The following is a 14,532-nucleotide window of genomic DNA, read 5'->3' as shown; positions in this document are numbered from 1 at the left end:
GATTTTTTGTTTAACAACCTAATACATTAGGGTTTTGCAGGCACAGTAGTGGTATTTATGCTTTTAAGATCAGCTGAACCTCTGAATGATGGTGCTGGTATTTTGACTTTGGGTTTTACTGAATTATAACATGCCCACCTGTTCCAGTAATGAGTGTTACAAAATTTTCTACTCCTTTTCCATGACCAAATTTCCTCTCTGCAAGAGCAGCACAGTTTCCATCATTGTCCACCCAGACTGGCAGGTGCAGAGCATCAGATATTGGGGTTCGGAGATCCACAGAACTCCACTCCTGAATGAGTTTTGTAGAGTGAAGCACAATTCCTTCTCGGGGGTTTACTCGTCCCCCTGTGGAAATACCTAAGTCCCAGAAATACAGGAGAGAAAAATCAAAACGAAGTTTGGGTAATGCTTTAAGAAAATAAATTGTTCAAACAATAATAAATTGTTTTGTGTTAGTGGGAATTCAACTGAAATTATGCTTGTGTAAATAATGTTTTGAGTGCTGACAGCAGTTTATAGGACTAAAATAACACTTCTGTTTTGTTGCTTTCTCTTAGTAGCTCTCCCCTTAATTATTTCCAATAGTTGTTACTTTCACCCTTACCTATGATAGCTGGAAGAAAGCCGGTGTAAAGTCCAGGATTAAGTCCAGCCCTTCTGATCTGGTTGGCAAAAAAATTCTACAAATTATAGGAACTTTCCATCTTATGATTATTAGCCTTAAGGAAATGACAGGAATCTGTTACTCGTTTCTAGAAGAATAGTATGTCATTCTTTAAGGAGGATTTTCAATTTCACCTAGTATTCTGACTGAAACTATGAGCCTGAATGAGGCAAAGAACAGCTAACAAAAATAGCCACGTAAGAAATTTCTTATTCTGTAGCACAACTTCTACCCTTATTCCTCAGTAATTGAACAGTAAGCAGTCACAGAAGGAAGGGGGCTGAAGAATAAATAGGAATGTAGTTCTTGTAAAATGACATACAAAAGGAAAGGTTTTTTCCTAGTATATAAACCTCTGCAAACCATTTTATGGTTTCATTATCCTAAAAAATGTAGTTGGCTTTAAACTCTTCTAAGATAATTTGCAATAGTGACTGCTGCAGAGTTTACCATCTTTTCTATGGGAACTACGAGGCTTTCAAGATTTAGCATTTGGACAAAGTAAACAATCTGTGTGGCTAAGTCATGTGTACTACCCAACAGGTAGTCTGAAAGATTTGGTATTTCTTCTTATGGCTTTATGTACTTAATATTGTTTTGAAAAATACTTTTAAAAGATGTTAAAATTAACTTTTCTTCCTCCTGTGTGATTCAAGCACAGTTTGGTCTGGACCAAACTACTTTTCTTTTGTCAAGTAAGTTCTAGGACATATTAATCAACAACTTTATAAATAACTGTAATATGCATGACTAAAGCACACAGTCATAATTAAACTGAAGAACTCCTGTCTGGTATAAAAACACAGTTTAATTTGGAAGTCTACTACAATGTAAGTAAACCAGACAATAATAAAAAGGCTTTTTGTTAGCTGCAAATTTGTTAGCTGCAAATTTAATCTAATATTTTAGCCTTTTTAGTCTGCCGTAGTGTAACTAAGGATTCTGCTGCACATTTGATCCTGGCCATAAAGGCCTACAGACAGCAGAGTAAATAACTTGGCAGTTATTTCAAGAGCTGTTTCAATATATAGTAAGCATCTGACTCACAATTCTGAGACTGCAGGGAGTTTCAAAATCCACAAAATTTACATAGCATTCATTTTAGATATAACTCAGGATATTGCTTTCATGGTTGTTACAGATTGGGGCAACTTGACTTTATAGTCAGCTTCTCGTTTTCACAGTGATTTTAAGAAGTTTTTGTGTTAAGAATATAATTTAAGAGCTCAAAATACTCAAAATCTATTACAGAAGGGTGTTTTAAATTAATCAGTAGTGACTTCATTTCACGCTGAAAAACTTAGATTAAAAGACAAATAGCACTTGTTAACTTACCTACTCCCAAAATTCTGCAGTTCACATTAACTGCCTCTGATGCGGCCTCTATGCACATCTTTAGAATTAATTCCAATCTGTCTTCGTAAGTTTTAGGGTTGAGCTGCGTATACTTCTTAACTATTTCACCCTAGAAATTACAAACAGCAAAACATGCCCAATAGAAATGTACTTCAGCATGAAATTTCTCTTAAATTTAAACTACAGGTCATAACTTCTCTCTTTTGAAAAAACTAAAGATGCATGCCTTAGATCTTGGTCCTACCCTCTGTTTTGTGCAAGATTCCTGACAATTCTGGGGAACAAATTTGCAAGATCAGGCATTACATTCTGCTTCTCTAATCAACTTCCCCTGTCTGAAATAAAATACATAATTTTAAGGAACACACGGATTGTGTAAAAATTATCACAGGAGCTACCTGAATTGTTGTTAGGAGTCAACAGTGATATGGCAATGTGCTTACGCTCCATAATACTAAGTGTTAAAAAACTAAGAGAGGAGTAATTGCTAAAAGTATAGAAACCCCATAGTGCTTAAAGAATAAAATGTTTCCAATTTTATAACATGAAAGTTTTGTATGGTGTCACAAGCACTGCTGTTTTACCAGCAGGAGGAGAGTCAGCTAGAATGAAATGCTACAAGTTATTCTTCATATTGCACTTCCAGTACTCTACAGTATATCTAAGCAAGCAGCAGTTCATTAATACAACTAAGCAAAAAGAAGTAACAGTCTGTATACACAATATGGCTGAATAACTGTTGCCAATATAACAAAATTCTGGGTTGAATAGTGGATCCCACCACTTCAGCATCATATCAGCAAGAGGGTTCGGAGATTTTTAAGATATTTAGTTTCCCCTTTGTTTTTTGGTTTGGAGAGAGAAGGGAATCAAAGGAAATTATTTTGGAAGACAAGGCTGCAGCCAACAATATCAGAAGATAGAACAGCTTTTAAAAGGAGCTTTTGAAAACGCAGTTATTTAATTCACGAAAACACCACCTTCAGCAATTTCCTGCTAAATGCTTACATCTGTTGTATAAATTTTGTTATGGAAGTCTTTTTTGCTCTGACTTGCTAACATTTCAAATTTCTTATATGCCACCTCAAGATACACTCTGCAAAATGGACAGGATTTTTTTTCTTTTTGCCAGCACAGCCAGAAAAAAAGTGTGGTGTCAATTTTACTTCTAAAAAATTGTACTTTAAAAAGTTTTATGTTCTTAAAGATGTGCCAGGCATAATTTCCTTCTAACTGAATGCAAAAATTCTGGACCATATCAGGTCAATTTATATAGCCCTCGATCTTTCTGCAGGCAACTTTTTTTCCTGGGTAACTGTGTCTAACTGATCTAGTTATCAGCAATATGCAGTGTAACAGTAGGAGCAATTGCCCAGTACTCTTGTAGTCTCTTTTATTCTAAGGCCAAAGACTTGTCAACATGAGTTTTATTCACATCTTTAAAGTGCTGCAGAAGTCAGGATTTTTACATTTTCCCCCCTCTCTGAACAGGAAGATGATTGTCTAAGTTAGTTATGGTTCCCCAGTCCCAACTATCCTTTCACTTATCACCCTAACTGTTTAACTGTTTTTACACCATCACTGAGTAATTGAAGCTCACAAGTTTAAACAGAAATTTTGTGGTTTTTTCACTGATCTGAGTAATCAGCTGATGGTCATGGGTGTATTTACTTGTTTCATTATCTGATCCCTTTGCAAGTGATCTGGTGCCAGACGGATACTGATGTCATTTTGGTAGCCTCGCTTGCTGGTTTTTAAGACTTCAGTTTTTGTTGTTGCATGTTTGCCAAGTATCAACTTTCATTTTTCTAAGTCAGCTGTCAAACTTTTAAAATGCATACTTAGTGCTCTGAAACATGCAAAGAAAAGCTTCTTACTGTGTGATTACCAGAGAAATGGGTTGAAGAAGTTCTAAGCATGGAGACCATTAAATAACACAGTATCCCTAAATGTGAACATCTTTCCATACACCCTTCACAAGCTTTAACTTCAAGCATATTTCTAATGGGTTACTTTTACAGGAAAAGAGGCATTTCAGACTCAAAACTCGGTCTTTTAAGTCTCTATGAAATCTAGGGTACCAAATTCTACTAACAATCAAACCCGTCTCTTCATATATCAAAGGACAGAGTTAACACAATTGAAAAAAAAACAACAAACCCTAAACCAAAAACCTTCATAGGATTTTAGAACGTCATAAAACTCAAATCCACCACCCCTTTCCAGTACAAAGTCAACAAACAATAATTCAGCTGGCTTTAAGACACCACTTCCTGCTATTTTGGCAATAAAGACACCCTTCCAGACTATCTATTCCAGTCTTCTCTTCCATTGACAGCTAAGTGGATAATAACAAAAACTTTAAAATAGTTTTCCCTTCTACTGTTTTAATACCCTAGACTTGTTCATGCACAAGTGAATTTGATTTTCCTTTTCATGGAAGTGGCTTCAACATACCTGGAGGCTTTTTTTTCCCTTTTGTTCACAGTCAGTTTCCTCTTCTCTAGATTAAACAATTCTAGTTTGTTCAACTTTTGCCTGTTCTGTAGTAATTATTGTTGTTCTTCTCCTGGTTCTCTCTCCCACTAGTCTACATCTCTGTGGTGTGATTATATTACTGTGAACACTGCTCCAGCTGAGGCATGGCACTGTCTTATTGATTTTGCTTCTATGCAAGAAGATACTGAGAATTATTAATTACTGGCTGTTCTTCTCTTAGTACAAGAGATGCAAAATCCTGTATCCTGAATCCACCCACCACGAACCCACCTACTTCCCTCAGTAAACTGCTTTGCCACAGATGCTGGTTGCTGCTCAAAGTGGTTGTGGGTGTATAAGGCTGTCTAAGGCAGTAGGGAAGTAAAAAGACTGCTCTTGGAGCCCTTCCCTTTTTGCTTGACATATAAAATGTTATAGGATGAACTGAGCCACCTTTTATGGGGAACCAACACATTTGAAAGTTAAACTGTTCTTCAAGGGCTCTATGACTTACCATAGAGGGGCAGCAGGTCATACCATGAACCAGCATACGGGCATTGCTAGTTTAACAGCAGCCTTAGAACAGCAAACCAGCAGGCAAATTGTACTAAGACTGTATCAGGGGTGCAAGAAATGAGGGAAAATCTACTTTACCCCTCAATTGCAAAAGCCAGTAAGGATGCATTGTTTTGGAGCTCTTTTGCATCAGATGCCCATATCCTCAGTGCAAGAATAGAACTACAAAGTCCAATGGAGTTTGCAGAATATCTAAAAGCACAGCAAAATATTTACCTTCATACTGACAATTGCTACTCGGAGATTTGTTCCACCTAGATCCACAGCCAGAGCACTCTGTGTCTCTAGAATATGGTCAATATCTTGAGAGATATTATCTTTGACAGGAGGAAAACAGAATTTCTTTTGCAATGGCTCTTCGAGGTTAATAGATTTGAGGAACTTCAAAATCCTTGGAACAGCATTACCATCTCCATATATTTTTGAGCTATAATATAGTAAAAAAAGTCAATCTAATTTATAATAACATCTATAAAGTTCTTCAAAAGACAGAAGGCTGTAACACTAACACTGTGTCATTAAAAAATTATGACATGGCTACTGCAGCTTACACTACTCAAGTCTGTCATAGGATATGGTAGATAGCATAAGTAGTTTGAAGATCACACAAATTGGGCATTAGCTGCACTTTGGAATACAGAACATGGAATACAGAAAAATGGAAAGCAAATGATGCAAAAAAAAAAAAAAATTAAGAGTTTAATGAAAAGAACCACATAATAAAGCTCTAAAACAATGGAAAGTTTAAGTATATGCTACACGACCAAACATCTGACTCACCAGATGACAACTACATAATAATAAACAGTACACTGATGTCAGTTTGCAACATAAAAGTCTAATTTTAAAATATCATCATATGTGGTGTCAGACATTTGGTATTACAGAATTCAGTTTTATTAATCTATTGAGGTTCTTAAGGAAATACACTTTCGATTCTTGTCTTTCATTAGATAAATATTATCTCTTGAAGTTTCTAAGAACTTATATATTAAAGAACTGAGGGTCAACACTATATAGCTGAAGAATAACAGAAGGTATCTCAATATAACCCTGTAACTCCGCTGGAAGCCTGCACTCAGTACTCCCTATGTACAATGCCTGAGGTCAACAGCTATTTCATGTGTCCTTCAGGTACAAGTCAGAGGTAGCTAGACAGATGTTCTCCCCTATGCTGCTCCAGTGGAACAAGCTCTCTTAATCATGCCAGTCCATGCTAATACATGAATTTTGGTTTTCTGCTGGATCTTAAATTACTAGTTGTATGAAAACATTACTACTAACATTTTGATCTACAAATACTAAATTGTATAGCAGATATTGCAATATGATTCTGAATGAGACATGTGAAATGAAAAATAATTGTAACCTCAGACTACCAATCAAACATGATGAAGAACCTCAGGACTAAGTATCTTTCATTCTACTGCTTTAGCATCCCGTCCAATGAAGCAAGATGAATGTACTTACCATGGATACTGTTTACCAAACTGAAGCTGTAGAGCATGCAGAATCTTATCCTGTGTATCAGCATCACGAACATGAAGAACATTTTCACCTAGATGACAAAAATAACACAAGTCAGCTCCTCAAATTACACTAGAGGATAAAAACTGCTTTAGAAGCAAAGAAATAATTATTTTTGTTTCCTCTGAGCAGGAAAGACTCCAGCCAGGTCAACATTGCTCTTCATCAGTTATGTGCCTCCTCCTGCTCCCAGTAAAGCAATCGTGACTCCTCTGATATGTTGTCAGGCATTAGAAAACACTGGAATATGATATTAGCCTTCAACAGAATTCTATTATTACATTTAAAACACACCAATGAAAACAGGGTGTAAATGGCTATATGTATCATACCTGCATATCTGTGAAATACCACAATATAGTTATTTCCTGAAGCAGTGAAGAGATTTTATAAAGTGAAATTTTAATACGTCATACATTCAATTAGCTATAAAGAAAAATGATTAGTTGCCTATTCTGCTAAATGTAATCCACCGCAAAGGAAGATATATTTTAGCTTGTCTATAGAGAGAAGCTTCATTCTCTTATGTGAAACACATAAACAGCACAAACATGATACAGGAACAGCTAGCAAAGTTTTAATATGCATCAAAAGTCATGTTGCATTGATTCTGCAAAATGTTCTCAGTCAAGCATCCATTTGCCTTTATCCCATGCAACATAAAAACATTCAGAACCCCAAGGAAATTAAAGCAGTTAAGCAAACATGTACCTGTTTCTCTCCCTGTCTGTCGTGTCCCCAGATTGATGACAGGTGTACCAAATGCTCCCACCTCTCTGACACCACAACTGCTGTTACCAATCATACAACCAGCATGAGCAACTAGCTGAATGAACTGATCAAATGGGACATGCTTTACTGCCCGAAAATTGGGGTGGTGTTCAATGCCCTTCTTCCTCATTACCCGAACCATCTCTTTGCTTCCTACAGAAAAACAAGAGGTAGAATAAATGATTCAGGTTCTATTGTTAAACTGAAAGTTCTATTGTTGAACTTTTTTCCAAACACGGAGCATAGTTAACAGCTATTCTTTGAATTGCCAGTTCTGAGTTATTACTTTGTATAAGCTGCAAAGGTGGGCACGTAAGCCCAAGTTTGATCCTAAAATCCACTACAAAAATCTTTTTATAGTTTTTAGTTAATTGAAGAGGTGCTAATATTGCTTCTACATGTCACATCATCTTCTTCCTCCCCATGCTGAGAAGCTGAAACGTTCTCCAGCAATGTGAACACGGAGCTGCAGCAGATGCGCACCTCATGCTGAGATTAACCATGTATTTCCAACTGGTTAGAGGTTCTGCGATAAAAGCACTCCATAACAATCAATGTGTGCTTTAAATACAATCTTACATATCTCTCTGTCATGGAAGGTATTTTACTCACCTGCATCCACATTAGGGAATAGAACAAGTGTTCTTTTGTTGAAGGAGATAAGTGCATCTAGTGTTAGCTCAAACATCTTTATGGAATGTTTAATATCTGTGGTTACAGGATGCTGCAGAGCAACTATATAATCTCTGGTTTTGACATCTTCACCTGTCCAAATGGGGCCAAAGGAAAGGTTTTTTTATTAGCATAGAATAGTAAGAGGAAGGGAGGACACTGTGAAACTACCACTGTGAAAGCCTGAACAATCAGTGCACCGAATCGGATATCTAACTCATGTCAATGCTACAATAGAACTCAAAGGAGAATCAGGAGGATCTAGACTGTTATTTGCATTTCTAAACAAGTCTTATAACATCAGGCAACTGAAATTGCAGGCCTACATCTAAAGCTTTGCAAGACTATACCAGAGTCTAGAGCCTGTTCTCACACCACTGTAAATTTGGCATAGCATGAAAGCCCTGAAACTGCACAGGTTTTCTGTCAGTTCTCCACGCCTGGGTGAAGACTTCATCCCCACTGCTTTAAAAAAGTCAGTTATACTTGTTTTGGGACATTTGATAAAAAAGTTTATCTGCAAAATATTCACCTACTGATCTAAGAAGATTCCAGCTTCCAACTATACAGGTTAATGCACCTTATAAGAGATTGCTCTGTCAAAGACAAAAAGCAAACCCCATTGCTTACAGGATTTGTTTGTAAGTCAATAAATATGAAACACCAGAAGTCTTTTGTACATCTTGTCCTGCTGCAGTGCATTCCTCAAAAAATGAATATAATATAATATAATATAATATAATATAATATAATATAATATAATATAATATAATATAATATAATATAATATAATATAATATAATATAATATAATATAATATAATATAATATAATTCTCTGATTATTTTTTTTTATTAGCCCTGAACAGCTCTGATACTATCTAAATATATCCTTTACACCAAAATAACTGTTGATACAAGACTGTTCGTTTTTTAAATTGCTCAGCTCAGAGAAATTACCCCTTTGAGGAGCTCTTGGCAGAAGGATCAGACATGCTTACTAGGACAGATTTGTAGTTTTTCAGCTACATATGGTAGAACACAAATGAAAGGAAAACGTAAAAAGAAAGAAATTCCAGATACTGATACTAAATATACTATTTTTTTGAGAATAAAAAGGTTGATGCTTGATTATCATCTCCAAATAAGCAGACTTACACTTAATAGCAAGAAATGCATCTGTTTTTTCCTGTACTATTCTTGGAGCCACTGGTCAATAGATTCCACACTGATAATGTAGTTACAGAGCTTGTCTAGTGTTGAAAGTCATATGAAAAAAACATAAGAAAGTGGACTGCTTACCTAGCCACACACGTATAATACTCATGTAGTCCTTATTTTTGGCAGAGAGAAGCTTGTCATATGAGGGACAGCCCGCTAAAAGGATGCGGTCATGGTCTTCACACATGGCTATCAAATGCTGCTCTGCGCTCCTTGTGCAGCACACATGGTAATGGGCCAGTTTAGTTATAGCATGTCTGATAGAGTCATCAATGGTCCCACTGACTTCCCCACCTTCAATGTGAAGAATGCGAATGTTCATCAGGGCTGCAGATGTGGCCAGGGCCAAAGCATCAAATCTGTCCCCATGAACTATCATTATGTCAGGTTTCAGGCGGTTCAGGACATCTGGTAACTTGACTAATGCAAGGCCCACTGACTCCACCATAGCTGCTTCATCCTCCCCTCTCACAATGGTGTGCAATCTTGTATGAATATCAAAGTCATCTTGTTCAATCATACGATACGTATTACTGGAGGTAGAAGGAAAAGGGCAAGAGTAAATACAACTTGGTATTAGCTTTACAAAATAACTGCATATTAAAGTAACTGTACCGAGTTGAACAAAGGCCTGCTTATCACATCTCCTTCACTGAAGAAATTAGTTTTTAAGATTTTAACAGAATATTCTCATCCATACAAATATCTTCCCTCATATTCTAAGCACCAAGTTTTTCTACACAGCTTGAATGAGAAGCCTTGCTAAATGTGTTCTGGGAATCCTCACAAATCAAACTCTTTGTTCATGTGTTTGCAGAGGTTTTCAGAGAACAGATATAGCATAATTTCCATTCAGGAAAGGTATGTTGATTTCTCACCAATATACAGACTGTGCTGGATAAATGGATAAATACAAGAGATGTGATGCAATGCTGAGGCATGTATGTTCAAGGGAAACATCTTGCAGCTAGCATCCACTTTTCAGAACCTGTATTTGAGCTGTATCAGGGCTTATATACTCATAATTATGAAATCACTGTACAAAGGAGCCTTAAATTCAAAGGAAACAGGCTTTTGCATTAAAGGAAAAAGGCTTTTCACACAAGCTACCAGTTGCATTCCATAATGAGCAAGTTAAAACACTCCTTGAATAGAGAGATTGTTATTGTCCCATCTACAAGAAGGGTTGGAGGGAGGATCCAGGGAACTACAGGCCTGTCAGTCTGACCTCAGTGCCAGGGAAAGTCACGGAACAGGTGATCTTGAAGCACACGCAAGAGAACCGAGTGATCAGGCCCAGTCAACATGGGTTCATGAAAGGCAGGTCTTGCCAAACTAACCTGATCGCCTTCTATGACAAAGTGACTCGGCTGCTGGATGAGGGAAAGGCTGTGGATGTATCTTCCTGGACTTCAGCAAAGCCTTTGCCACAGTTTCTCACAGCATTCTGCTTCAGAACCTGTCAGCCTCTGGCCTGGACGGGCGCACACTCTCCTGGGTGGAAAACTGGTTGAGTGGCTGGGCCCAGAGAGTGGTGGGAAATGGTGTGAAATCCAGCTGGAGGCCAGTGACAAGTGGGGTTCCCCAGGGCTCAGTGCTGCGTCCAGCCCTGTTCTATGCCTTTACCAATGACCTGGATAAAGGCATTGAGTGCACCCTTAGCAAGTTTGCGGACAACACTAAGCTGGGTGGAAGTGTCGATCTGCTGGAGGGTAGGGAGGCTCTGCAAAGGGATCTGAACAGGCTGGACCACTGGGCTGAGACCAATGGCATGAGGTTTAACAAGGCCAAATGCCAGGTCCTGCACTTGGGGCACAACAACCCTGTGCAGTGCTACAGACTAGGAGAAGTCTGGCTAGAAAGCTGCCTGGAGGAGAGGGACCTGGGGGTGTTGGTTGACAGCCGACTGAACTTGAGCCAGCAGTGTGCCCAGGTGGCCAAGAAGGCCAATGGCATCTTGGCTTGTACCAGAAACGGCGTGACCAGCAGGTCCAGGGAGGTTATTCTCCCTCTGTATTTGGCATTGGTGAGACCGCTCCTCGAATCCTGTGTTCAGTTCTGGGCCCCTCACCACAAGAAGGATGTTGAGGCTCTGGAGCGAGTCCAGAGAAGAGCAACAAAGCTGGTGAGGGGGCTGGAGAACAGGCCTTATGAGGAACGGCTGAGAGAGCTGGGGTTGTTTAGCCTGGAGAAGAGGAGGCTGAGGGGAGACCTCATTGCTCTCTACAACTACCTGAAAGGAGGTTGTGGAGAGGAGGGTGATGGCCTCTTCTCCCAAGTGACAGGGGACAGGACAAGCGGGAATAGCCTTAAGCTCCGCCAGGGGAGGTTCAGGCTGAACATTAGGAAACAATTTTTCACAGAAAGGGTCATTGGGCACTGGAACAGGCTGCCCAGGGAGGTGGTTGATTCACCTTCCCTGGAGGTGTTTAAGGCACAGGTGGACGAGGTGCTAAGGGGCATGGTTTAGTATTTGATAGGAATGGTTGGACTCAATGATCCGATGGGTCTTTTCCAACCTGGTGATTCTATGATTGTTTACAGTTATGTATTTGAAATACAAAAGACCATACATTTGTACAAGATTACCTGTCTTCCATATTCACTAAACCTGACCTAAGTAGTCTGCACACTCTGGCTGGAATAAGAGAGAAAATCCCCAGAAGTTTTCCAATTTTGTCTTCAACCCATCTGAAACATTCACTGTCTTATTCAAAGGATTATACATTTTAAACTTTTTAAATTAGATTTAATTTTTATTAAATCCACTCTGCTACTCACATTCAAAATTAAAATTTCACAAATCTGCCAGCTGAGCAAATATAGCAAAGACTATGAAGTACTCCAGCTCAAGTAAAGAAGTTACTCTGCATAACAAAAGAAAACCCTACATGTCTACTCAATTCTACTCACTGCTGTAGCACATAGCATGTATTCCTGCAAGTAACTTGTCAGGTAATTATTTGTGGTCTTTTTGAAAGGCAAATCCTTTTTATGTGACTGACTGAAGTGGCCCAGATTTTTATAGCATGAACAGCATTACATTTTGAACCCCGTTTACATTTACCCTTCATAGACCAGACTTTTTGTTTACTGTGTGCATTTATCTCAAAAAAGCTTCTTCTCTTTTCTTCTGTAGTCTTTCCCTTCTGAAAGGTCAAAATCTAGCGAACAAACAAGATTGCATTTTTGGTGTTTTGTTTCTTTTACTATTCTCCAAATGTTTCAATAAGAAACATTCCAGGATTACTACAATTCTAATTCAGCTGCTGTTATTTACCCTAGTCAAATCACTGGAACACACAAGTTTTGAGGACTCACTGATTCTCTAGGATACCCTAGATTAAGGAGTGCAGCGGTAGTTCTGGGGGAAAAAAAAAACCCCAAGCAGTAGCAGAGTTTAAGAATACTTACCACAAAGCAATTAATAGGAACTACATTTGTCTGATCAAAGTCTCTTTTTTGCATTACAAATAATTTGCATCAGAGAGACAGGTATTGAACACTTTGGAACTGAAAAAGTAGTATACTAGTGCACACAAGTCTTGCAAATAAAAAAATGATTCAGGACTACAGAAAAATCTGGGCCATGTTTCTTGCCTTCAGCAGATGAAATTGGATGACCTTATTTCTCCAATAAGACAATTCAACATGCTACGTTTGATTAGGGTTTTTGTATTTTAAAACAGGCTAGTTTTGTGGTGTTGAATTCACCTTGCTATGCCATGTTATTAAATGGAAACAACATCCAGCAGAAAGCAAGGAACAGAGCACTATACTGAGAATGGCCATCAGTGCCGCTTCCTGTCTTAGCAGCTTGAGATAATACAACTTCCTCACACCCTGATTCATAAAATACCAAAATTTCTTGTTGAGAAATCCAAAAAGTATCCTTCCCTGAAGATATGCATAACATTTCTAAAAGTTCAACAGTGCTAACATGCTGCAAGCCTTATGCTGAGGTCTAATTTTGAATTGCAAAGCAAGGGTTTTTGCTGTCTGTTTCACTTACTGGGCCCAATCTAGTAAATGCGCCCTAAGCAACACCAACCAACCACTACCCCAGCAAGGCTCCTCCCTTTTCCTCAGCAAATAGGATAATATTCTCCTGGGATGAGAGAAGTCCTTCCATAGGAAGGGAATTGAACCAAGACGTTCCATTTTCCTAGGCAGATTATCGGACTGCTTACTTTCAGAATGTTATAGAGGGGACTCTAATCTCTCCTGCCAAACCATGCCTAATGTATCTATTAGCTATGCATTTTATCAGGAAAAGACAACCACACTTGCTTTCCTGAATAAACCTGGAAGTACGACTACATTCCATATCACAGGGGAATAAACAGCTGCAGCTTAAAATGACTGAAGATTAGCTTTTCTCTGTGAAAATTAAAAACTGCAGCACATTTTCATTCGATAATCACCAGATTCATAGAGAAATATAAATTATTTTAGTTTCTCACTTACTAAAGACTGTGATCCCACAGCAGATCTGAATTACGGCACCTACACAAAACTTTCTAAAATTCCAAGACTGGTTGAAAAAATGCAGAAATACACAATCTCAGAAGCTACAAAATGAAGTAAAACCTGAAAAAATACATCTAAAATTTTGTTGTGTACATTCATGACGACAAGGATTTTTTTACCTAATATGCAAGATGTTATCATTAGCACTCCAGAAATAGATTGGCAGAGATACAAAAATTCACCTTACCCATAATCATCAATCAGGTGGGAGCCAAGCACTACAACATCAAGCTCAAAGAACTGTGGTTCTGACTTAATACCAAACATAATGGGAGCTAATTTTGAATAATCAGCACGGTTGCAAGTAGCAACACAAACACGAAGTTTGTGATTATTTCCATTCTTCTCCATTACTTCCTTTTGTTTCTGTTTTGAAAGATTCTTAAAATACACTTCCTGAAATAATAGGAAAAAAAAAGAAGCAGCATTAATAATAATCTTTATAGCGAGTAAATGATACACTGCATGAACAGCATACACATGTGCAGCCCAGAATTGTGGACAAGTACTAACTCATTCACTGGTAACAGATAGCTCACTTAACGTTACTGCCTCTATATAAACAATATTTAATTATTATGAAGTTCAACCATAATTAAACAGTAAAATGACTTTTTCTGGTTCAGGTGGAAAACTCTGTACAAGTCGAAAAAATACTGATGCGTTAGTAAGTGAAAGAAAAATATCTTGTATTTCAAAACCACGCAATGGAACAAACTGCTAAAAGATACATCCA

At 38.0% G+C, this 14,532-nt stretch overlaps 1 protein-coding gene across 1 annotated transcript in view; it reads right to left on the bottom strand.

Annotated features, from left to right (window-relative positions):
* Positions 1-14,532, bottom strand: part of GNE (glucosamine (UDP-N-acetyl)-2-epimerase/N-acetylmannosamine kinase) — a 31,878-nt gene that overhangs the window by 4,484 nt on the left and 12,862 nt on the right. Inside the window, exons 2-9 of the mRNA XM_069879976.1 lie at positions 13,984-14,192; positions 9,348-9,799; positions 7,988-8,140; positions 7,316-7,528; positions 6,548-6,635; positions 5,294-5,504; positions 2,003-2,132; positions 139-360 (exon numbers count right to left, since the gene is read on the bottom strand). Coding sequence (XP_069736077.1) covers positions 139-360; positions 2,003-2,132; positions 5,294-5,504; positions 6,548-6,635; positions 7,316-7,528; positions 7,988-8,140; positions 9,348-9,799; positions 13,984-14,192 — 1,678 coding nt within the window. The remainder of the gene's footprint in view (positions 1-138; positions 361-2,002; positions 2,133-5,293; positions 5,505-6,547; positions 6,636-7,315; positions 7,529-7,987; positions 8,141-9,347; positions 9,800-13,983; positions 14,193-14,532) is intronic.

The sequence above is a fragment of the Phaenicophaeus curvirostris genome, chromosome Z (assembly GCF_032191515.1).
Source record: "Phaenicophaeus curvirostris isolate KB17595 chromosome Z, BPBGC_Pcur_1.0, whole genome shotgun sequence".
Classification (NCBI taxonomy): domain Eukaryota; kingdom Metazoa; phylum Chordata; class Aves; order Cuculiformes; family Cuculidae; genus Phaenicophaeus; species Phaenicophaeus curvirostris.
The sequence above is the reverse complement of the archived record's forward strand: the minus strand, read 5'-3'. Positions and strand labels throughout refer to the sequence as shown.